The sequence below is a fragment of the Cyprinus carpio genome, unplaced genomic scaffold (genome assembly GCF_018340385.1).
Source record: "Cyprinus carpio isolate SPL01 unplaced genomic scaffold, ASM1834038v1 S000006628, whole genome shotgun sequence".
NCBI lineage: Eukaryota > Metazoa > Chordata > Actinopteri > Cypriniformes > Cyprinidae > Cyprinus > Cyprinus carpio.
Window position 1 is genome coordinate 346,021 of NW_024879260.1, and position 26,539 is coordinate 372,559.

At 35.8% G+C, this 26,539-nt stretch overlaps 1 protein-coding gene across 1 annotated transcript; it reads left to right on the plus strand.

The window, feature by feature from the left end:
- The first annotated feature begins 794 nt into the window (after positions 1-794).
- On the plus strand, positions 795-25,465 carry LOC109092292 (serine/threonine-protein kinase N2). Its single transcript, XM_042755036.1, has 21 exons — positions 795-1,123; positions 8,983-9,137; positions 12,836-12,959; positions 13,057-13,211; positions 14,072-14,285; positions 15,633-15,818; positions 16,321-16,430; positions 17,587-17,730; positions 17,834-17,909; positions 18,870-19,047; positions 19,330-19,456; positions 20,727-20,848; positions 20,953-21,028; positions 21,200-21,291; positions 22,155-22,331; positions 22,428-22,490; positions 22,575-22,651; positions 22,739-22,881; positions 23,733-23,840; positions 24,016-24,096; positions 24,178-25,465. Exons 1-21 carry the CDS (start codon positions 841-843, stop codon positions 24,379-24,381), a joined length of 2,895 nt encoding a protein of 964 aa, XP_042610970.1. The 5' UTR covers positions 795-840; the 3' UTR covers positions 24,382-25,465.
- Positions 25,466-26,539: the final 1,074 nt, after the last annotated feature.

The window sequence follows — 26,539 nt, forward strand, 5'->3', positions numbered from 1 at the left end:
TGAGGACCCTTGAAAACCTTCATGGCTGTTTGTCAGAATCAGTAAGTCTAATAAAAAAAAATATATAAATATTATATATATTATATATAGATATATATATATATATATATATATATATATATATATATATATATATATATATATAGTTGTTTGTTGGGCCAATGGCAAAGCCTTTTGGGCAAACACATGGGCCATGGCACAACTGTGCTTGCACCTGAAATTAAGTCTTGTCTCATGATCCTTTCATGATCCAATTCCCCTCACTTTTCTCCAAATGTTTCCTATGTATTTATTATTAGTATTATTAGTATTATTTTACAGGTTTATGTTTATAGTTATTATAATAATGTTATTTTTTATAGTTATTTTTTGAGTCATTAAAATGACACTTTCCTTAAAAATTGGTATAAAATTGCTTTCAAATAATACCAATTCTTGGTTTACAGGGTTTATTTCTTTTTTCTTTTCTTCATAGTGTACACTGATTAAATGTTTGTCCCAGACCCTTGTGCTGATCTGAAGGTGTTGCATTGTTCTTGTGAGGATCTCTGGGCCTAGTCAAGCTGATTAGCTGTTGCTTTATTCCGTTGCATAACAACCTGAACCGGATCATACACTCTACCTTGCATGTGAAAGTGAATTTCCATCATTCTGCAGCATAGAAAGGATATTACTCTGACAATGCAGACCACTTATTCTGAGAGCTTGCCATTGCGTTGCATCTTGAGAATGATGCTTCATTACAGGATGCATTCCATGTCTCTGAATGCCTCGGATAATTGTAAACATTTCTGCTATCTCTTTCTCTCTCCTGCTCCTCAGAGTGATACTCGGGGTCAGATGGTTTCAGAACGTCTTGGTCTTGGCCAAAATCTGGACCTCTCAGACACAATGGTCCAACAAAAGCTGGATGAGATCAAGGACCAGATAAAACGAGAGATCCGCAAAGAGCTGAAGATCAAAGAAGGAGCTGAGAACCTGAGGAAGGTGACCACAGATAAGAAGAGTCTAGCTTATGTGGACAACATGCTTAAAAAGTCCAACAAGAAGGTGGAGGAACTGCATCAGGAACTTCAGGAACTGAACGCACACATAGTGGTGAAGGACCCAGAGGAGGTTGTAGGTAAGGCTGATTTCATTCCACCTGTTTCTGTAGCTTTTGTATTTATTGTAGCTTTTGTTTTTAATCACTGACAAAATTGTACTTAGAAAAAAAAAATTAGTACTACCATTTCTTTTTTTAAAACAGATTTTTCATCCAAATGTTTATTTGCACTGAAATTGCTTAAAAATGAACTTTTTTTATTGATTTGTTTAGTCATTTAATGACAAACCATTATTTCTAAGATTAAAAATGCTATAAAAATCTAGTGAAAAATAAGTTTTTCACAAAATGAACATCAAAAGGAAAAATATTTAATCATAATCTTATAGATGCACCAATATACTAAGCCATAGTAATAAACAGCAGTATTTACCAATGTTTATTACACATGGGTAACATTGGGGAACAAGCGAAAACAAATGTTTGAATCAGTTTTAAATCAAGTAAACAGATAAATTGAACCAATTCATGGAAATGAATCCCTTACCAACTCTTTTGCAATTGTTTGCTGCTATGGCCAAATAAAAAAAATTATAATAATAATTGAGAATATCTATCTCAAGCCTTACAAAGTGCCGTGGTAATAAACTGGTTTCATGGCAATACCATGTTTTGGACTGAGGTAATATCATGGCTTTCTCTGAACTATGTTTGAGGTAAATTGTAAATAACATGGTACATAAATATTGTTATCATCAGTATAATGGTATAACTTCCAAGTACCATGTTATTACCATCTCATGCTGTTACTGCACCTTAGTAAAACCACAGCACTTTTCTTCTGTTCTACTGTGGTTGTACAACCAAGGACTTTGTGTCCAAAACAACATTTATCCATGGATATTACTGTACCCTCTATACTGTTGAAAAAAATCACCACAACAAAGAACAATGATAATGATTTTTCAGGGGTTTAAGGGATTATCCAAAATAGAAGGTTTTGCATTTGAGCTTTTGGTTATAAAAGAGGCTTGCTGTTGAGTTTTGTTGTGTTGCTCATTTGAACCATGAGGTAGCTACAGAAGGAAGAACCCTGATTATTTATGCAGCTGTCTTTATTTCCCTGTGAACTTTATCAATAATATTACAATAGTATAATGTGATTTAGAAGCTGTCAAATTAATCATAAATGAATGCAAAGCTAGGGATGCTCATTTAAACCGGTTAACCATTAAGCGACCGTAAGAATTTTGACCGATTATTACAATAAGTTAAATGGTTTAAAAAGTAAAAAAAAAAAAAAAAAAAAAAAAAAAAAAAAAAAAAAAAAATAGAGAGAAATATATATATATATATATATATATATATATATATATATATATATAAAAGATATATAATATATATAATATATAAAAAAATATTTTAAAAGCTTTGCTGCATGGTTAAAATATGCTATGCGTATAAAAAAATAGTTTTTTAGAGAGAAGAAAATCATAAGTCGCATTTTATTATTTACTTCAGAAATAGGCCTAATTCCGATGCGAAATCTTTTCTAACATTATAATAAACACTGTAAACATACCTAGGCTATTTTAGTTCACTTCACTCCACGACAAATCCTTTAAATTTAACAGTATTTAGAAAAGAACAAGAATTAAAAATATAAGAAGCTATAGCTATGTAAACAATGAGCCAAAACGTATTCATTTAGGCTAAAACGAAATTGAAACCACCGTTGGGTCCCTGATTTGACAAAATCAAATGTTTCCATATTTGCAATGTATTTAAATACCAAAATATTATTTATTATGTAGCCTTCTTCATTTGGGTTCCAATATCCACGTAAAACAAAATGTTTTGCATAACATCACGGCGATGCAGTAATAATGCTTAATGGCACAGATTTTACTTAATATTTAAACTGAGCAGTGTGTTTGTTTTTTCCATATGTTGACTGAATGACTGACTGACTGCATTTTATTATGGTAATGAACAGGCTGCATTATTGTCAAGGTAACTGTTTGCGCGCATGCGGTGCCGGCACAATCATACTCCTTTTAGTCATAAAGATAATAGGAATTGTAAAAGGTCTGCTTTTATTTGTGTACATTCACAATACAAACAAATCTTTGTGCTTTTGTAAAATAGGCCTAAAGAAAAATAGGTTGCTGCTTTCTGTCGTCTTGGTTTCCTTTCGCACAGTACAAAAATGACCTGAAACTCTGCATACTAGGCTACTTGTTGCACAGTTTTTTCTTTCATTTTCTTAATTTATGTAAATAAAAATATATTTCTTGTATAGGCCTGTTTATTAATTTTATATATGACCATGTGAATCCTAATGTTCTGTTGTTTGCTGCTTTTAGCGCATGTAAAATTAATCCCAGGAAAACAAATGTTAGTATTTTTAACGGGTCACAGACACTTATAATTTCTATTTTAATTCAATTCTAATTTAAAATAATCGTGTCTGTTAATAATCAGTTAACGAGCGTTGGCTGTCGGTTTGGAGAAATAACCAAAATGAATATCCCTAAAAGAAGCAGTATGAAGTCTTTGCATTCTTGTGTGTGTAAATGTTGCATTATGCTCATGGCATTGTGGTTTGTGATTTATATTATAGTGTGACTCTTTGTGGACTTGGAGAAAATGATGAATGCGAAAGTCATGATTACAAGGCTGTAATTTCTTAGCTCTGCAAGTGCTTCAGGGGACCTCTGTTGTTTGAAATAAAGTCTTTTAGTTTCTCTGAATCCATGTACATTTGTCGCCAGGCCAGCTGTGTGCCTTTTCTTAGTTAAGACTCGTTCACACCCAGAATGATAACTAAAATAGCTATATTAGCATCCACACCAACAGATGACATTGTTTATTCATAATTGCAGCGCACATTTTAAACTAGGAAGGGTTTTGATTGGCTGTCAATGTTTTTATCATTCATCACCTAAAAAAAATGCAGTGTGAAAGTGATTCCAATGTTGTTGTTAATACACATAGGATAGGATACACTTGGTGTGAATGGATCAAGCCTAAACATTTCTTGACTCTTTTTAGGTTTTTTTAATTTAAGGTATGTTTACTTTATGGTGCATTCAGATGCTTGTTTTATTGGTCAGGAAGACGCAGCCTGCTCATCTTCAAGAGAGGGAGGGTGATGGAGGGATTAGAGAAGAATTAGGACAGGAAGCGTGTCTTTCCTGGCACTTAGTATTGGGGAAACCCATGGCAAATGTGAGACTTTTCCTGGTTAGTTCCACAAATGCTTCAATGAATCACTGTACTGTGTGTTTATAAAAGCCACAGTGTTATGTTATTTATGCATTTATTTATTACTACAATCCATTTTCAGATAGGAACTAGTCCAATTGCATCACTCTCCATGATTAATTAACTCAAACAACAAACCTCATAAAGTTACATTTACATTTACATTTAATCATTTAGCAGACGCTTTTATCCAAAGCGACTTACAAATGAGAACAGTAGAAACAATCAGATCAACGAGAAAACAACAACGGTATACAAGTTCTATAAAAATACTCAGTTAGTTTTCTCTTTCCTTGATTCAGTTACTCACTGACCAAACTTCAGGAAGTTTTAAGTGTTTACAAATAGGAGTCACTCTTCTAGATAAGGTTATAGGAATACTCTAAATCTCAGTATAATTAGCTGAGGAATTCCCATTTAGATTTTTTTCTGTGTGTGTTTTGAATTTGTAATACTGAACTCAAAAGTTGCATTACTTCAGTTCAAAGTGAATACTTCATGCCTGTTTACTTTGTTTATGCATTCTTCGGAATTGAACCCATGACCTTCATATTGTTAGTGCTGTTCTATACCAGAAATTCTTTTTTTGTCAATGTACAGTAGTTAAGTATTCATTAAATGATTGGCTAAATGTCTACCATGGCAAGATACTATTATAAATGCAGTATTAATATCAGGTACAGATTGAATGTTGTTGCAAGCACGTAAATAGCAAATAATGCATGCACAATCTTTTTTGTTTGCTTTTCAAATCTGAAATGTAGTCTTCTAATCTGTCAAAATAAGGAAACCGTTTTATTTTATTTTTGTTTTTTGTTTTTTTTCTAGGCTTGATTGTGTTTATGGGGTGCAGTCTAACGCGTTAATGCTTCGTAAAAAAAAAAAAAAAAAAAAAACATTTTTCACATTATTTTCCTTTATTCTACACCGCTCTGTCCCTTCTCCTATGAACCTTTGGATGATTTCCTTTATAAAGCCCCTCCCTCAGAAATAGGCGATGGGCTCAGATTGGTTAGCTGGCCGTCTATGTCACGCCCCTCAGCTCAGTGGCATGTGCTCCGGTTGTATTGTAAACAATGGCGTCGTCAATATTGCTTTATCAATTTGAGCCCGATTGAGACCCAGAGAATATTAGCAAAGAAGATCGTGCAGGACCTGTGCAAGCATGGCTCTTAAAGTTGGCATGAAACGGAAGTAGCAATTGTCTTTTTTTCTCTACTGTGACGTCTATCCGATCAAATCTGCATCTGAAATGAGAGGGCGGGACTTGATTTCTTCCTTCGGGAATTGATCGGATCGGCACAAAACATGCCTAACATCGTGCGCGAGAGAGAGATACTGCCTGAATGACTGAGTGCATCCTCCATCAGGTTAAGTCATATTCATAAATAGTTTGCGATGTCCTAAGAGTAATGTTGTAGTGATATCCTAATATCCTTTCAATTTAAGTGGCTTCCGTCAGTACTGGTCAATGTATTGATTTCTATAAAGTGAAGTATCAGCTTCAGTTTTTCCCCCAGTGTTTACCCCTCATGTCACTAGCTCCGCCCTTGCACCATAGCTTGTGACCGGAAGAAAAGATGAGTCGTTTTGAGGGGGAGGGGAGGTTAACGTTTTTGATTAAAGTTTACGAGGACACGTGAGTTAAAAAATAAATAAATGAAGTGCACGGATAAATTATTTATAATAAACACTACAGTATTCCATCAAAAAATAAGAATTTTCAAATTTGATTTCATGGTGATTTTAATGGTATGTTTTTTGTTTGTTGTTGTCTCATACTTTTAGATACGCTGTTATTTGTAAATGCTACTGCTAATGTTAGCTTTTAATATATGGTTTTATCCTGATTAAAGCTTTAATACGGCATGGCAACCACACATGCATCCATGTATAATGCTTTTTATAGCTATGTGAAAAAGTGTATAAATGGCGCACAGTTTATTGGAGCTGATAATCTGAAAGAGAGAGAGAGAGAGATGCAGAGCAGGGGGATGCGAGGAACATGATTAAGAACCGCTGCTTTAGGACATTGATTTTGAAACTTGTGAATCCATTATTGTTAGAAGACAGAATCGCAATTCATATATGAATAAATGAGTAATATGAGTTTTTTTGTGCACCACTAGTTTTGACAGCAAGGCAACAACTCTTCCTCTCCTCTAAAGCAGCGCAACATGGCCTCGTCCCCTTTGTTGCATGTTCCCGGGGGTGGGGTTTAACAGGGTTTGTGACGTCACAAACCCGGGAAGTAACTCGTTGTAGTCATTAAACTGACATAATTTTAAAAGACAGATATCTCCGTTTGCATTGAACTTTCAGCATCGTAACTTTGCAGATATTGTTTATGCTCAACAGCAACACTAGCTAACGTTAAAAAAGGGAAATCATAATCAACCATCTCTTAAAATCACTATACAAAAACAGTAAAGAAAGGCTCTATAAACCTGTCCGTGACACTTTTTTCTTTTTGCAATGCAATTGGCTGGTGTGCTAATAATTTAACAGGACATGAATAAGAACTTTTTATTAAATTACTGTGCAGAATACATGAAACAAAATATGTGAAATATGTATAAATGGTACCCGTAGGCATCTTCAGTATTTCCATTAGACAGTAGCAAAAAGAATAAACATTTATACAAGAATATTCTGAATTCTCATATCCTCTCTGTATGTGTTACTAAGAACTCTGAAATAATCACTTGGCACTCAATTACAAAAAAAAAAAAGGAATTCATGGGAATTCCCAACATATGAATCATGCAGGGAGGCATCTTCTCCTTGGAGGAATTAATCGCATTCCTGTTTGGTCTATTTCTAACAAGGTCAAGTGAAATATTTAAAAACCTATCAAATACTTAGGTTTGTGCATTTAAGCCTGGTTTTAATTACAGGCCTTTTTAATAGTCAAACTACAGCAGTATTATCTAGCTTGTCTTTATGCACTGATGTCTGGCAGTAATTTGAAAAGTTTTGTTTATATATTTGCAGGGAAATAAAATTTTGCATATTTTGTGTGTGGATAGTTGACAACCTGTCATTGGACCTTTTTTTAAATCAATAAGATCAAGACAAGGAGCAATTAATTTTGTTTAAGTGTATTTTAGTTATTGTAAGTGGTTGTTAAGTTCTTCACAATTGTGATGTTTTTAATGAATTTGAAATGGTCCTGTGTGGTGTGACAATTTTACCATTAAACAGTAGTACAAAAAGTCCATATAGTCCATTGATATAAGCTGAATGTCTAATAATTAGCAATATGATATTTAAAACAGTAGATTTAGTATTACGTCACAATTAAGCTACCAGTTTTCTGGTGTTACTGACTATTATTGTTTTATTAATATTAATGTTTTGCCTTGGTTTTCTGTATGCCATGACAGAGCTGTCAGAAACAGGGCTTCCACCTTACCTTTGCAGGTGTATAATTGTGGTTTGTGTTCTTGTCAGGACATGAGTAGATGATCTCATCATTCTGAACCTCAGCTAATCATAAAACAACCCTGAAGTGTATGGTGTGTGTGTGTGTGTATTAGCCATAGGTGTTAACTTGATCAAGTTCTAAATTGCATGTTGCATAGTTTAGTAGTTTAGGTATTACTTGTTTAGGTAAAGATGAAGCAACTTTAATACTGGCAATACAGTTTTGCCCCCTTCTTTTAGTTTTTCTCCTAAGGTGTTTTTGCTCATGTTTGTGTTTGCTCAATCTTGTGCAAGTCTTTCCATGATGGCCTGGTTTTTCTCACAGAGAGTCTTTGAGAAACTGGCTCACTGTCACCTGAGAGAACATTTGCATTTTTCCTGTCTGCACAAGTCCTTCACTGGGTGTCATTATATCATTGTCATTTCTGTTTATTACATAACTCATCAAATGCTTAAAAAGAAAAGCCATGTTATTTTGTTACACGTTTTAACAAGTTGTGACTTCTCAATGTTCTTAATGTTTCCAAAATGTGTTGAATATACCTTAAAACTATTTTAGTAGCATTAACTTCTGTTGTCACAACTATATCCACAAAAAAAAAAAAAATCTCTTCACATTACTCTGGTAGGGAACAGTTTATTAAAAAATGGTCTTAATGTAGTCTCATCGTCAGACGTCACAGACAATTCACTGGCTGTCTCATTCATATGCAACCTAGAAAACACTTTCTCGATCTTGCAAGCTGTCTGATTGGCTGAGTTACACAAACAGTTTTAATCTGAGGTTCTTATCTTCATAGCAGTTAAACAAAATATTCATTAGCAGAACTGTACAGTATATTTAATCATTCATCTCTTCTTGTATATGTAGGTGGTTCAAGTGGCCAGAATTACTTTATAATGTGGACCGGACTGGACCTTTTGCCATTTAGTTAAAGGCCTGGCTAAATCTAAAGGTTGCTCAGTTAATCAAACTTTTAGCATCATCTGCCACATCAGCCACACTTTATTTTTCAGTGTAGTTGTTTTGTGGTTTACTATCATAAAAATGACAGTGTGTTAATGCTGTCTGTCCTGCATTTAGCATTTCCTACCTGCCCTGAAGGATCAAGTGTGGTTTCACTAATCTTGTGTGTGTTTCCTGCCCATATGTTTGGTCACGTTTCTCCAACATTCCCATCAATGTTTGTTGGTTTAGTGTTTTATTAACTCTTTGATGTTGATTTGTGTTTGTCCAATATCAGAGTACCCGCTAACCCCAGACACCCCCAAGAGTGAAGCACGGACGTCCACCAACAATAGCAGACTGGCCGCTCTGAAGAAACAGGCCGACATCGAGCTCAAAGTGAAACAGGGAGCAGAAAATATGATTCAGATGTATTCCAACGGCTCTTCCAAGGTAGTAGTCTGTCTTAAGAGGATCTGTGGTGTGTGGTTTGTGTAGACTAATGCATTTGCTTGTGGTACAAATAGTTATTTACATAGACACGGATTCTCTCTTTATTTTATTTTATTTTATTTTGTTACCAAGTAATATTGCAAAAATAATAAAGGCCATTTCCAAAAACGTTCCCACTTTTTGCCATTAAGTAGTCCTGCCCCAAACTCATACCCCTGTTTGAACCAAGGTTGCAGTGTTGGGCTGTTTAGAATGTTTTGATGGAGCCACTGTTTACATTTTTCAGTTAAATCAACCTAAAAGTGAAAATTTGTAACCTCTGCATATTTAGCTGAAATAGGAAAAGTATTTCAAAAATATACTTCATCTTTATATCACACTACATACTGTACTTTTCTTTTACTCCCAGAGAGGATAAGCTGTTTGATCTCTTAAAGATCTTGGGAGATAAGATTCATCCCAAGAAATGAAAACAGATGTTAGCAAACTTGTCCTCTAAAATTGAGTGAAATCTCCTCTCCTTTTTCCAAAAGAGGTAAAGAAAGCCAGACTAGACTCATTTATACACATATGCCAATGTCATGGTTGGAACCCCCTAGGGTGCAGCTGACATTAAGGAGAACTGGAATAGAACAGTTCAGTTATGTTTCTCCACCCTCCCCCTCAGGAAATCAGGCTTTGGTGCTGTGCATGTAGTGTGTCTGAAAACATACATGTAGTATCAGTAGAATCGCTCTCATGGTTTGGCTTGGCTTTGGTCTAGAGTGTCCGACCCTCCTTTCCTCCCTTTTATCAAGAATGACGCTGTTAATTAAAGAGGCTCTGTGGCTAAAATTAGCATCTAGGACTCACAAAGGAGTTCTGTTAAATCAGCACAGTCTTCGGGGGGAAATATATGGAGTGATAAACACAAGGAGACAGAACTAAAGGGTGTCTGACTTATTTCCAGATGTATGAACGGTTTAGTCCCTTTTAAAAAACCGTTATAAAAACATGCTCAGCACTACAACACATGACTTCATTTGACTCACACTGATTAAGTGATACTCCTACATTTCTGCTGGCCCAGGACTGCTCTGTTTAAGAACTTTAAAGCTGCATTTTTGTGCCACTTGTGGCACCAAAGAGAATTACTAACTCTTTGTCTTTAAATGCTGGGCCAAACAGGTATTCCCTTCCCAAACTTGCTCCATTGGTTGGACTGTGGGGAAAAAAACAAAAAACAAATCAACTGGTATGTGATGTTTTTTTAAGTGGTGACTCCTGCATGCAGGTTCCCAGCTGCTTTAGACATCCGGCGGAAAGGCCTCTAAGGTAACGTCAGCCTCTAATGGCTGCTTACAGGAAGTTTAGTCCATGGAGATTCCTGACTTAGTCACTGATTTGAATGTTTGGTGTGATGAGCAAACATCCCTTTATACTTCAAACGAGTTTTGGATGGTTTCGTTTTTAATTTGTGGGTTTCACTTTTAATGACTTTTAAATAATAAGATATATTAAGAATATGAATTAAGACTAAATTATGAGTAGTAAAGTATTAAAGGGTTAGTTCACCCAAAAAATAAAAACTCTGTAATTTATAACTCACCCTCATGTTGTTTCAAAAACCCGTAAGACCTCAGTTTATCTTCAGAACACAAATTAAGATATTTTTGATGCATCCCGAGAGCTCTCTGACCCTCCCATAGACAGCAAGTGCTCTTACACGATCAACGTCCATAAATGTGGCAAGGAGATCGGTTAAATAATCCATGTGACATCAGGGGTTCAACACTAATTTTACGAAGCTGCAAGAATACTTTTTGAGCGCAAAAAAAAATAAAATAACGACTTTATTCAACAATTTGTCTCCTCCGCGTCACCCTGGCACCATTTTGGAGAGTATCCGCTGAATGTAAACGCGGATACGTTGTTTTCGTTCAGATAAAAGCGTAAACGACGTAAACAGTGTATCCGCGTGGCGTAGCTGACACAGAACAGCATACACTGTTTACATCGTTTATGCTTTGATCTGAACGAAAACATCGTATCCACGCGGCGTAGCTGACACAGAACAGCATACGCCGTTAACGTTCAGTGGATACTTTCCAAAATTGCGCCAGGTTGACGCGGAGGAAGCAAATTGTTGAAAAAATATTTATTTTTTACCACAAAAAGTATTCTTGCAGCTTCGTAAAATTATGGTTGAACCCCTGATGTCACATGGATTATTTTACCGATCTCCTTGCTACATTTATGGACGTTGATCGTGTAAGAGCACTTGCTGTTTATGGGAGGGTCAGAGAGCTCTCGGAATGCACCAAAAATATCTTAATTTGTGTTCTGAAGATAAACTCAGGTCTTACGGGATTTGGAACAACATGAGGGTGAGTTATAAATTACATGAGTTTTTATATTTTGGGTGAACTAACCCTTTAATACTTTACTATCTGAACGAAAACAACGTATCTGCGTTTACATTCAGCGGATACTCTCCAAAATAACGCCATGGTGACATGGAGGAGACGAATTGTTGAAAAAAAAGGGGTATTTGTAATTTTTTTTTTTTTTTTTTTTCACTAAAAGATATAGTACCTGATATGCAAACAATAAGAAAACTGTAGTGTGTAAATCAGTCTGTACATTAATAATAAATGGCTAATTGAATGGAGTGAATGCATATACAACAAACTATATGAGGTGAATCCAGTAGTAAATGAAAGAAGTAATTGCTGTTTTGAAAATAGATATGACCAGGTTGATGAGATGTCTAATTAGACATTCAAGACCAGTTTTTCAACCAGTTTGTCACTTGTGTAAGAATGTAAAACACATTTTAATAGAATGTCCAATATTAAATAATAACATTTTACTCCAAAAATATAACACATTTTTAAAAAGGTCTCTCATTAGATTTTTATTAGTACTTTTGTTGCTACCTGTATGTTTTTGAATAGTGATTGCTTATATTATTTTAAATTGATGTAGTGAAATGATAATGATAAACTGTTAATGTTGGCATGAATATAGCTATTGTTGCTGATATGTCGTTAAAACACAATGTATGAGTGCTAAGCAGTAATGTTTTGAAATATTGAAATTAAGCGATCATTACTTAATGTACATTTAAATTGAAATGGCATGAAACCTTGATTCTTGCACTGCTGTTGCAAAGTTTTAAGTCTGTATGATTATTTTAATGTTTTTTTTTTAGCCTCTACTGCTAACCAAGGCTGCATTTGTGTGATTTAAAAATTTAGTAATATCGTAATAAATGTAGTAATAAATTTTACAGTTTAAAATAAATAACTGTGGTTTAAAATAATGATGGCAAAGTGAAATTTTCAGTAGCCATTATTCCAGTCTAAAGTGTCACAAGACCCTTCAGAAATCATTCTAATATGCTGATGTGAGGGTCTATAAACATTTCATATTATCAGTGTCGTGCAGTTGAATCACGCTTTCTACAAAAATATTAAGCCAATTTTTTTTATTAGGATTCTTTAAATATAAAGCTCAAAAGAACAACATTTATTTAAAATAGAAATGGAACCGAAGTGTGTATCTATCTCTTGTATTTCTATTTGAAGGTTTATGAACTATGGATCTGAAATAAGTAATACTTGTCATTACAAAGTGCTATTTGTGCACTTTTCATTCCTCTGTTCTTTTCTAAACTCCTCTTCTGTTTTTCCCTCCTCCTGTGGCTTCATCTGTAGGACCGCAAACTGCTCGCAGCAGCTCAACAGATGCTTCAAGACAGCAAGACAAAGATAGAGTTCATTCGAATGCAGATTCTCAAAGCCAGCCAGACCAGCGAGATGAACTATGAGAACAATGACGGTATGTGGTGTAGCTGATTTCCTCTCTAATTATATCTGTGATTTGCAATTTAAATGGGCAGGAGTGTGGCAATAAAACATAAATCTTATGTTTGCAGTGACTTCAAGCAAGCCTATAATCAGTCCTCTGGACTTGAGGATAGAAGAGCTCCGACATCACTTCCGGATAGAGTCTGCTGTGGCAGAAGGTGCCAAGAATGTGATGAAACTGCTGGGAACAGGGAAGGTGACGGAGAAGAAAGCTCATTCAGAGGTCAGCTCGATTTCTAAATTATAATGATTTTTATAGTCATTTCTCGTCTTTTTCCTGTGCTCCACATACCTTTATCCATTTAATGCAGTTATTCATTTAACTATATACTTGTAATAGCCTACATTGCCTCAAGGGCCAAATGTTTACACCTTTTCTCACTTGACACCATAACTGTGGTATGACACAGAGTGGTTAAATGGTCTTTAGAGCTATCATGTAATTGTTTTATTCCTGTGTGAGTTATACTCAGTTTTTCCTATCTGTTGGAGGATGAATTAACTTGAAAATGTCCTTTAATTTTTTTTTTTTTGTTTTTTTTTAAAACATACAGGGAAAAAGAGCTAGTGCCGCATGATGAGTTTTCGTTAAAGGGCGTGCAATATTGCGAACTGACAAAAAAAAATACCAGATGGAAAGAATTTATCAGTCTAGAATTAATGGGATGAACTTGTTGGGAAGTGCAGTCCCATACAAAATAAAAATAATTTTACGAAAGCTGAAAAACTGACTTTACACTGAAGACATTTTAATGGGGTTGAATGGTTTGGAAAAAAATTATTCAGATTTTTTTATTTTTTTTTTTATTGTGATTATACAAAAAAAAAAAATAATAAAAAATTTGAAAAGGAAATAATAAAAAGTAAAATAGTATTTATTTAAAAAATATATATTATTTAAAACTATTAAAATGATCAATTTATAATAAAAATAAGAATAAAAACATCTACAACAGTTTCTGGTACAAGACCATTTGTCTCAGAGAAATTTAAATCCTTATTCTCTGGGGCAGCACTTTTACATTCAAAATGTGAATATTTATGTCTGTATGCATTTGAAGGCATTGTCTGACTTTCTTGCAGGCACAAGCACGCTTGAATGAGTCCAGTCAGAAGCTAGACCTGCTGAAGTTCTCTCTGGAGCAGAGACTCAGTGAGCTGCCCAGAAATCACCCGAAGAGCAATCTGATTATGGAGGAGTTAGCAATGGTGTCCTCCCCACCTCTCAGTCCCCGCCAAAGCATCATGTCCACCAGCAACAAGTACAGCACTGTGGCAAAACCAGCTGCTCTGACCGGTAACATAACAGAATTCATTGTCACATGGTATTTACTGTTCACATTTTAGATTGGTTTTAGAAATTAGACAGCTTGTAATGGGGTTAAAACCTATTCACACTGGGAGAAAAGTGCAAAAGTGAAGTGAATCACAAAACAATCCCATTTTTCATCAAATATTTGTCAGAAAGCCAAATTTACTCCAATCCAACAGGTGGCACAATGCATATTTTAGATTGTCTGCCATTCATAAAATGCAGAGGTCCATCTTCAAAACCAAAATTGAGATATTTTTTTCATATCTCTCTCTTCATTGAAAACCATTCCACCAAAAATATGGTGCTTCGGAAATTTCAAAAAGAGCTCATAAAAGTGATCTTTATGAATTGAGGATTAATTGAGTTCAGGCTTTTATTCAAACAAAACATTGATCATTGCACTTCAGATATGCAAAAGTGCTTTCTTGTCGCAAGAGTTACAGTTGCATTTGTTGTCACTTGTCAAGCAAGTTTGTTTGAAATGCAGTTGACCATGTTTGATGTGCTCTATGCATGTGTATTAAATAGTGTTTGTATGTGAATTAAAGCTTAAATTAAATCTGTTTATCATAAAAAGGATTGGATTAAAATGCTAGTCATATGGTTTACTTTTATTATCGCTTTATGAACTTCTGTAGCAAATGGATTCCACTAGAAGCAGGATTCTTCTTCATTTAGCATTCAGTACTAGTTGGTAAAACAGCACCCCCAGTTGTACTGGAGTATGTAGGAGCAATTCCAAAAATCCTTATGCTTATATTTTATTGGTAGATATGTTTTGGCACTGGTAGAAGAAAAAAAGAACCTATATAAGGGGAAGAAAAATTCTTCCAGTCTTCAGACGAATTTAGTCTCTGTTAACAGATCCATGTGAATTCATTGTTTCAATTTATAGTCGTGTTCACTGCAAATATTCTCTCTCAGTGTGAACAGGCTCTTTAGCCCTTTATCTCAACACATGGTGCTGTACATATAGCCCCGTTTGAGAAGGGTACCAGCTGTCTGGGTATAGGCATGTAGGAACTGCATTCGACTTTTCACACTGTGTCAACACTTGGCCCCAGCGTTCCCCTCCCCCACCCTTGGCTTTATCACACACAACTTTGACCTTCCCTCTGAAGGAGAATGAGAAAGCTTACGTTACCATTATAGACTCGTAGTGCTTTCCATATAAGGCTCTATAACCACTGCGTGTGTCTTGAAATAGACATTTGCAATTGTTTGCGCACTTATTATCTTGTGTTAATCAGAATAGATGTGTTTGGTGATTTACATCTCAGCTCACGCAGTGTTTTGGCTCTGAGTTGGCTTTCTGTTGTAAATCCACAGGCACGTTAGACGTGAGGCTCATGGGCTGTCAGGACCTCCTGGAGAACGTCCCAGGTCGCTCTAAGACAGCATCTGTTTCTCTGCCCGGCTGGAGCCCCAGTGAGGCACGATCTTCATTTATGAGCCGAGGAAACAAGAACAAATCTGGCAGCAGCCGAACGCTCTCCAAGTCTGATGATCTGTCCAGTTGAGTGGCTTTATATTTGTTTTAAATGCTTGTTAAAAATCCAAGTTAATATCATTCGTGAGAATCTTGCATGGCCATTGTGCTTCACTGTTTCATTCTGAAACAGAACAAATCGAGTAACCACTGTAAAGTAAACTAAATTCAGACACATTAAACTACATTTATCAGTCACATTTAAGTGAAATGTGGCGATTTGCCATCTTAATTCATCTTCACTCATTTGTCTCCACTGCTAAATTGAAAATAACACTTGTTCTAACTTGGAGGCTAAAGTTTGGGGTCACTGTTTTTTTTTTTGTTTGTTTTTTTTTTACCCCAAACTGTTGGACAACTTTTAAATTCTTTGTCTAAGTATTTTTGTTATTTTGAATTTTATGCAGACAGACATGTTTTTTTATAAATCACATTTAATTTTAATTAAATACACATCCCTGATGAACTTATATTCATGTTTTTGTTCTAAAGTAATAGTTGAAGAGTTGTTTTGCACTGTTATGACAGATGAAATCAGTGCCGTTCTGAAGCTGGACAACACAGTTGTGGGACAGACCCATTGGAAGCCAGTTAGCAACCAATCTTGGGATCAGAAGTTCACGCTAGAACTTGACCGGGTAATGCAAGAGAAATTGCATAAAACACACTCTGTCAAACCACAGTCTTATCCCATAATCCTCTCGACACATGAGTAGATGGGCACACATATGCACACATGCTCTCCATTCCAGCCTCTTTCAATTAACTTTGGAAATGTTAATCCCAGATTTGACCCAGTTCTTATGGAAACTCAGACAAGGCGGATCAAAAGCCATCATTCGTAATCTCTTCACTCTCACATATATAATTGTCCCCTTTTTATGATGGCTATGTGTTTGAGTCACACTCCTGCGCAAGCAAACAGCAGTTTAATTTTAACATTCATATGTTTACAATCAGCATTGGTTCCCTGTTTTTATTTTCCGAACTTAGATTTTTCCCAACTTTTAGATTTACATTAAGAAATAGGTTGATTTTGTATTTGCTTTCAGGCGCTTTTAATTTTTTTTGCTGATGGAATTGCTCTGGTTTCTATTTGACATCTCCCAAAGGAGCAAGGGTTAAATAAGAGTGAATTAAATGACTCCTTCAGTTACATCATTGGTGTTTCCTGTAAACCTGATATAGAGGCTTACTTGCTGTGTTATTTTATTAATTTTTGAGGGTTGATTATTATTTACACACACATGACTATGGGTTTGGACTTGCTTTTGGCTGTGTGATGGCATAAGCATTTAATCTCATGGCAGGCAACGTGAGAGCTCTAATCAGCAGTTGTGTAATGGCAGACAGACTCTGAAAAGACCTGTAAAAGGCCTGTAAATGTCAAAGCGGTGGCTGAGAAATGTTGTAAATCTCATAAGTGGTAACTGGTGGGCGTTTTTAACTTGATCAATAAATGAAAAAAGAAAAGCACTTGACCAGTACTCTCTCAAATACAATTTTAAACTGGCATTCAAAAAATGGCCAAAATAAATCTTTATTAAATAAAATATGTATGTATTTATTATTATTATAATAAACAATAAAATTGGGGGTGGGGGTTGTTGACCTAATTTTTAAAAGTCAATATTTTTTGTCAATTTAAATAAAAAAAAAATATTTATCAGCCACTTCTAGTCCTCCATAAACATGTATTTGGTGGTGGTTAAGGAGAGTCCCACCCATATATATAGAGTGTGTGTATACTTAACATAAGATATTGAATGTTTTTTTTTTTTGGTTGACCTGTAGTCTCGTGAGCTGGAGATAGCTGTGTACTGGAGAGACTGGCGCTCGCTGTGTGCTGTTAAGTTTTTACGGCTGGAAGACTTCCTGGACAACCAGCGTCATGGCATGTGCCTTTACCTGGAACCGCAAGGAACACTGTTTGCTGAGGTACTTTCATTTTTTTCAATCACACATAGACATGCAATATACAAATCTGAAGGCCTTGTAGAGGACATTTATATTGATAATCTCTCTACCTCTTTGGATACAGGTTACATTTTTTAACCCAGTTATTGAGAGGCGACCTAAACTACAAAGGCAAAAGAAAATATTCTCCAAACAGCAAGGTAAGGTTATGAAGTGGCAAATATGCCTCAGTGTTGAGAAGGGTTGACATGATCACTTAAACGGATTAGACTAAGCAGCCTACTTTTGACACAGTACTGTGGTTCAATAATGCACTGCTGTGGGGCCAAGTCAAAATGAACTTTGACCTTCTTGTTTGAACTCGTTTGAACTATTTATAGACAAAGAAGGTGAATAGCTGGTTTAGAAACTTAAGCTTTGTTTCAAAAAAAGTGACACAAATAGTGCTCTTCATGGGAGAATCAAGTTAAGTTTCCATGACCATTTTGCTAAGCAAACAGCGCAATGCTGTTATAAGGCCATCTCAGGCCCTGTTAAATCAACACGGATCTGGCATGTAAATTTGGTTTTCACTGTTGATTTGTCTGTTGAGACCAATGCATAAAAACTACAGACAAGGCTAAATGAACATAACAATCGGCAAATTAAATAAATGAAATAAAACCCAACTTAAATAAATACAAAAATACCCATTAGTACCCAGTTAGCGCTTTGCAACTTTGTTTACATGTTTTCAAACAGCTGTTCAGATTTGACTGTTTGCTGTGGTGTTTATCAAAGAACAATACAAGAGTACAGAGACAAGAGAGACTGTCATTCGAATGTAAATGTTTATCACACTGTTTTCACACAAGATATTTGTCCTGGTGTGAACAGGCTTTCACACAAATATTTAGCCATCCTGGATTTGCTTTCTTATTGAGCTTGTCACAGAGCATTGTGGGATTGCATTGTACTTGAAGGATAAATGCTATGTTGTTTCAGAATTTTGCTAAAATAAGGTATCTTAGACCTTTTTTGAACATCCGGAGAGCATGTCTACAGTGCATTAAATGAGTGTCTACATAAATAGAACACTGGGTTTTGGAATTAATATGATCTGCCGTTCAGAAGTTTGCTTCTGCTTTCTTCATCTCATACATCAACCTTGTTCCTCTCAGGTAAAACGTTCCTGCGTGCCCCTCAGATGAACATTAACATCGCCACCTGGGGCAGATTGGTGAGAAGAGCCATTCCGTCAATCAATACCTCATTCAGTCCTCAGGCGGCTGAACTAGGCTCAGCATTGAGCCCTGAAACAGTTCCCATCGGCCACCCAGACGCCCACTCCCTACCCAGGTACACGCATTCCAGATCATCCAGACAGACTCATTTCCTAAAAGAGCATCTGGTAGCGGAAAGCCCTCGAATTATTCTCCAGTCTTTGATAAACAATGACTAATCTGTCTGGAAACATAATTGGTGCTCTATATTTAGTTAATGAGATGACTTAACATTCCCGCTCTGTATCCCAGTGTATGCATTCCATAATGTAGATATTCTGTAAACCTCCAACCCCCCAAACAAAGCCGCTGGACTGTTTAAAATGGAAACTTTTATGTTTTGTCTTCTCTCGTTCAGCGACCCCACTGTGACCAAATTAGATTTTGACAGACCAGCCACCCCTCCCTCAAAACGGCACTCCATCAAAGTAGAGATAGAGGAAACTGCATCACCGGATAAGATCCCAGATGGAAAAGAGGTGCAGGTACAGGAGCAGTTGTTTTATAGGAATAGTTCAGCAAGAAATGAAAAATATTGTATTTGTATATATGTATTGTAATACATGTTGATTCAAACCCATCTGACTTATATTTTTTTCTGTTGGAATGCAAAAGGAAAAGTTTAGCAGAATGTTGATATCATTCTTTTCCATTCAGTGAAAGAGTATGGGATGAAGATGGAAAGCTTTGGGTGATTAAAAGTAATTTAAGTTGTTATTCACTGATTATCTTGGCAGGAGGTTATTTAAATACACGTGGAGGTGAATGAGATTTGGCAATTTCCATTCATCTTCACATATAATTAAATATGGCATTACAAAATGTTTTAAATGAAGTTTGCTGCTAAATGTTGTTGGTTCTGTCTTTTAACAGACGATGTGTGAACATGACATGCTCAGTTTGAAACGTGTATATTCCAGTGGTTCTCAACCAGCCTTACCAAACTTCCAAAGATGATTTGAAATTATTTAAAATAAGACGAAAAGCTTTAAAAAAGCAACCAAACAATCCAGATATTTAACATTTTAATTTACCAAGAACTGTGATTTCTGCTGTAATGTGTGATTTCTTGCCCTGAAGAAGTCACAGAAATTATTAAAATCTTAAAACACCATGGGCATTTAATAACAAATATATTTATATATATATATATATATATATTATTAGTTATGCTAAGCTCTAAAAAGATTTATTGGGTAGAACCGTCGAGTAAAGATTTATTTATTTATTTTTTTAAATCCTAATCCTTTAAAAACATTAAAAAAAAATATCTATATCCAGAATCACTAATGACTGGAAAAGTCATGTATATTCATTGGTTAAAAAGAATTGGATGCCTGAAGATCCTGTAGCTCTTAAAACCCCTGGAATCCTGAAATTTGATTTGTAAATGTTTTAGTTATTTATTTAAGTCTATGGACACTTCTAGTACCTGTAAATAAAGAAAGCTTGAAAACCACTGCCATATTTAATAATATAACATGATGAATAAGATTACAGAGCTACAGCAAAGTTGTCCTTGACCACAAAGTTGCCCTGGTCACCATTCACTTTGATTGTGTACAAAAGAACAGCTTGAACATCCTGCCCTACATGTCCTTCTGTGTTTGATGGGAAAAAAGTTAGTCATATGGGTTTGGAATGTAATGATGACAAGTAAACAATGACACAATCTTCATTTTTGTTGTCTGAACTGTCCCTTTAAGGCAAGTATTATTTATAAGAGGAGTTCTCTTAAATGCCTCTCGCCTACAGGATGCCCTAGCGACCTTTGACTTCCTGAACAAAACAGTAGCTAAACCAGATTATGACAGTCTGGTTGAAAACGAGCAGCCTGACCTGGAACTGACTGCAGTTCAACGAAAAACTGAAATAAGGTAGTTTGTTCCCCTTCTTTGGATGACTGACCTCACGGCTTCATATAAACACCATGTATACGTTAACAGTTGTCAAATGCTCAAAGTGTGTGGTCATGCTTTAGGAAAGAAGAGGAAGTTGAATTCAGTTTGACAGACTTCAAATGTGTAGCGGTCCTGGGGCGTGGCCACTTTGGAAAGGTAAACTTAAACTTGCTTTCACATATGCAATAAGGCAAGCTCTGTAAAATGTGCAAATGTGTCATAAATGTACAGTTTATAGTAATGGTAGCAGATTGTCTACATGCTGCCACTTTGTGATGTGGCTCCTGCAGATGGTTTCAATGTCTCATCCCTTTAATTATTCAACAGGTTTTACTTGCTGAGTACAAGACCACTGGAGAAATGTTTGCCATTAAAGCTTTGAAGAAAGGTGACATTGTTGCAAGGGATGAAGTTGACAGGTAAATGCTATCTATGTGTGCTTAAGTAAAAAAAAATGAACAACTTCATGACAATGCTTGAAGCATTTGTAGAGGCATCAGTTATCATATACTGTGGGGACTGTTCTGCTCCTGTTTTACTTCCTGTTATTAATAAGGCCAAAGAGTCAGAGCTGTACTCTAGACATTGTGGAGCCAACATGCACAGTGTGTTTACAGTTTTTGTCTTTTGCTAAAAATGTTTTTTGAATTTAGTCAGTATTTTAGCATGTCACATTCATTAATTTGAGATTTTATTTTGACTAAAATAATTCAAATAATATTTTAGTTGGCAATATGCAAAATGGATCACTGGAAGTTCTTGTGCTAGCAACTCTCTAACTTGCTGTAATTGTTTGTTTTTTTATCTTTCTGCCATATCATCTTCTCCAATTTTCCATTTTCTCTCACGCCTTATCTTTCTGATGTCGAAGCTAAAATAAAAATATAAAAAATAAATACAAGCTGTTTGTTTGTTATATAATCTACAGTATATAAAAATGTCATGCTACATACATTATCAATAGTCACTGTTAACATTATATACATTTGGGTAATTAACATTCCATTTAAAACCACTAATATTTGGCTTATTCACTTATAATTACTTTGCATCCAGTTAATCTGGCCATGTTAACTGACAAACAAAGTGGAATGATTCTGCTTTTAAAAATGCATTTGTCACACTGACTAGAGGACAATATGTTGAAGTAGAAAGTCTTAAATATAGCAATATAGCTAAAGTATGTATGTCTCGTATATATTTTTACTGGAATTTAAAAAAGTTAATGACTAAGTTTTGTGTCACCTGTCAATTTACTCTACGTATTAATATCTATCCACAGCCTCATGTGCGAGAAGAGGATCTTTGAGACAGTGAACAGTGTTCGGCATCCGTTCCTGGTGAACCTATTCGCTTGTTTCCAGACCAAGGAGCATGTGTGTTTCGTCATGGAGTATGCAGCAGGAGGAGACCTGATGATGCACATTCATGCAGACGTGTTCTCTGAAGTGCGCTCTGTGTAAGTGACTGAATTTATTATTGCTGCTGTCACTTTGACATGATCGTTTCCCAAAAGTTGGATTTCCGTCTGAAATAACTTGTTTTATGTCCTCAGTTTTTATGCTGCTTGTGTCGTCTTGGGGCTGCAATTTCTGCATGACCATAAAATAGTGTACCGGTAAGCATCAGTCCTGGATGTAAAAACAACACTTTATGAACGTTTTATGAACCACATGTGACTGTCATGAACTTTCTACTGCAGGGATTTGAAGCTAGATAACCTTTTGCTAGATACTGAGGGATATGTCAAGATTGCAGATTTTGGTCTTTGCAAAGAAGGTAGATAATGTATTTTTATAACTAATGTGATATATGTGTTGTTTGTCAGTAATGTGAGTGTAACTCATTCCATCTCCCATCATGCAGGAATGGGGTTTAAAGATCGTACTAGTACGTTCTGTGGCACTCCTGAGTTCTTAGCACCGGAAGTTTTAACTGAGACGTCATACACAAGAGCAGTGGACTGGTGGGGTCTGGGAGTTCTCATCTTTGAGATGTTGGTTGGAGAGGTAGGATGGATGGATGGATGGATGGATACTTCATTGATCTGCAAAGGGAAATTTATGAAGAGTACGGTTAATGTTGTTAACATGAATTGTCGGTTTGTTAAAAGAAAAAATCGATTCATTTGCATGATTTTATTTAAATAATTTATTACATTATTGTTTCAGATGATTATGTCTTTGAAAACAAGCCATTTCGAACTCCCAAGAAGAACTTCATTTTGGCCGGATTTTGTTTTATATGACGTCACATCAGTTCGTTCTTTGCTTTTGTTTGAAGTATATCGGGGTCTTTAGTATTTCACTGATTTACAATCCACAGCAATCCATGCAACAGAGTTAGTCAACCTGCCTGATGTAGACCAATGGACCATTCGAACAGAACTTCAGACATTCCATCTGTGCTATTTGATGTCTCACTGTTTTTCAGCGTCTCGCTCTATGAGCACCATGTTTTTAAAACAGTGTGTCAAACAGTTCAACTTCATCAAGTTTTCTCCATTCTGTTGCCATTTTGTTGTTTTCCATCCAACTGTTCTTTTTAAAGCAAGACTTTTTCCCCATGTGAACCGTTCTCAGTGGTTTTGTTAGGCGTGTTGCTTGTAGTGGTTGCAAACTAAAAAAAAAAACACGAACGTGGTACTTCAGTGTTAAATTGACAATTTACATAATTACATAAATTAGTGGAACATTGATAGTACTATTATTATTAACTACAATAATTAACATGTATTGTTTATTAGTGATCAAGTACTGATAGGCTCATGTTCAGTGATATGGAAATAATACAAACAAAGGCACTTTTATTAATTTTCAATACTTTATTATGTGAAATATTAATATTATTTTAATTACAGTCCCCGTTCCCTGGTGATGATGAAGAGGAGGTGTTTGACAGTATTGTTAACGATGAAGTTCGCTATCCAAGGTTCCTCTCCACAGAAGCCATTTCCATCATGAGAAGGGTATGTTTGGATGTGTTCTGCTATGGTTAAACCATATCCCTAGACTACAGCTCACAACACAGCTTTATTAGAAAAGACTGTTTTGTTTTGCCTTTTTGTAATGGCACTTTTATATTCTCAAATTAATTTACCAGCTAACTGTTCATAAGCTTTAAACATTCTCTTCCTTATCCAGTTATTAAGGAGAAATCCAGAGCGGCGCCTTGGTGCAGGGGAACGAGATGCCGAGGAAGTGAAGAAGCATCCGTTTTTCAGAGTAGGCCATCTATTTAACCTTTTTTTACTTTCAGATGTCACTGAAAATCTCCTTACCACACATTTGTTTATTCTTCCTCAGGATATGGATTGGGCTGCACTGCTGGCAAAGAAGATCCGACCCCCATTTATGCCGACCATCAAAGGCCGTGAAGATGTTAGTAACTTTGACGATGAATTCACCTCAGAGGCACCAATATTGACTCCACCTCGTGAGCCAAGGGTTCTGACTGTCAGCGAGCAGGAGATGTTTGCAGACTTTGACTACATCGCTGACTGGTGTTAACCCAGATCCTCATAAACCCTGTTCACACATGCTCAACACTGAACCAAGCGAACAACTCCCTCTCTGTAGGACACATTGGAAAAGAAACTGCTTTCCCTTTATGCTCTTAATGTGCCATTTAAAGGATTGACAATAACCTGTTTTAAGAATCAAGAATTAAATGGCTGAGTCTTGGTAGCCCAATGTGGCATCTTTTTATTGTCAGAGCACTGGGACACTGGTTGGTGACCATTATAAACTTGTGAGGAATCAGCAAGATCAACTGCAGCTTCCCTCTCCATTTTCCACACATTTTCTCTGCTTTTAAAAGCTGAAATGTGCCTACTATCTTCAGATTTTGGGATTTTCAACACAACTGAAGAACTGAACCTGACCAAGACGTCACATTGCAAAATCCTCACTCCATAATAGGAGCATCTTACAAGATGAGCAAGCTCTAAGAGAGTTCTCTTGCATTATTTATTTTCTTGTGTTCCCTTCAATGCCTTAAATTCTTTACAGGGCTTCCAAACAATAACTATGAGGTACAGAAAACCTACCAAAGCCTTCCTGCCAAATGTTCTTCTACCCATTTTATTGGAATAAAAAAAGACCTTGGCCAAGAGCACAGATAAATGAACTTGAATTTGATCAAGGCAAAATGAGAGAAAGCTGCAATTTAATTGATCTTTTGAGAATTTCTTTTCATTTCTATAAAAGTATCCTTGTACTCCAATCAACAAAAGAAATGTAAGTTATAGTTTTATACTGTATTTTTAGAATATTAGCCATTTGGATCTGCTGTATGTTATGACAATGGTTGTACACGCATATATGAATTGTAAGATTATCATTTTGGAGAGGGCAGCTCAAAGTTGAGAGCAATTCTGAACTTTTCATATGGAATGTAAAAATGTATATTCATGAAAACCAAAAAAAAAAAAAAAAAAAAAAAAGTATATATTTGGCATTTGGTCATGCCAAACTGGCTGTATGTTTTATTAGTTGACATTTTTTTAAGAATATTTGTAGTCTGTTTCAGATTTCTCACAATTTAGCCATTTTGTGGTTGTATATGTCAACATTAAACCACCTTTAATAGAAATGGTTTTGCAAGTCTGTGATCACCATTCCTACTTGTTCGACACATTTGTTCCTACAGTGAACTCACCCCTCTCTGAGCAAGCTTATGATGGACTCCTGCCAACAATTCCACTCAAGTGTATCATGAAACCTTCCTCAAATAACATTCTGTACACCAACTAACACCTGGTTTCTGTCTATTCCTCTTGGTCGAGCTTCAAAGAAGAATGTGCTCCAAGGAAATTAAAAAAGACACCCCTAATATCAACTAAGTACATTTACATGCACTTTTAAGTTATACTTGAGTAGAAATAAAAAATTGTCAGACGCTAAATGGATGTTTGACGTCATTACATCCACTTAAAAAGATGCCGAATACAGCGTTTTGGGTGTAAAACAGAAAAGCCAAAATTCTGACCCTATTGGCTTGCCATACTGAAAAACGTGTGTTTGATGCTTCATATATTTGGTTACGCCTTTTGCGCGAATATAACTGCATATCTAAACGTGTTAGTGGGCTCTCTGTTAAGGAATAAGACCTTATGGATTTATTTCTGAGCGAAAATGTGATGTATGTAAATCTTACTACAGATGGAAGATGACGGATGCACCTGTCTGGTCAAACCCGACGATCAAGTTTTAGTACTCTGTGTTTTTGTATTAGTGGCAGATGAAAACCGGTCTAGAGACTTTACTAATAAGCTGATTTTTTGCCGTTTCCTGCTGTGGGTGGTGTTTGATAAATTCTCGTTGGAAAAAAAGCAGAAGCATTTTTGATATTTGAGTCACCTCACCTGACTGAGGGGAAGAAGTAGAGTTTTCGCTCTGCGGGTCTAACTGGTCCTGTCAGGGTGTGTGTGTGAGAGAGAGAGAGTCACTACATGAGTAATAAGGGTTTCCCATGGAAAGCATGTTAGTTTTGCTTCATCCACTCCGTGAACTTTCATAACTCCCTCCTCTCTGTGTTCAAGATTAAGGTAATGTGTTTGAACAGCCTCCGCACAGTATCATAAACATGAAATACTCCCACTGTGCTGTTCTTAAAGGAAACCAATTATTTGGTGCAAAATGGTGTGTGAAACAGCACTGTGTTATC

What these genes read in the sequence shown, in the direction of transcription:
- LOC109092292 (XM_042755036.1), top strand. Translation starts at nt 841, where the DNA reads ATGGTTTCAGAACGTCTTGGTCTTGGCCAAAATCTGGACCTCTCAGAC. An exon ending in AAAACCAGCTGCTCTGACCG is followed by an intron (nt 14,286 to 15,632) that starts GTAACATAACAG and finishes GTAAATCCACAG; the next exon opens with GCACGTTAGACGTGAGGCTC. An exon ending in AATATTCTCCAAACAGCAAG is followed by an intron (nt 17,910 to 18,869) that starts GTAAGGTTATGA and finishes TGTTCCTCTCAG; the next exon opens with GTAAAACGTTCCTGCGTGCC.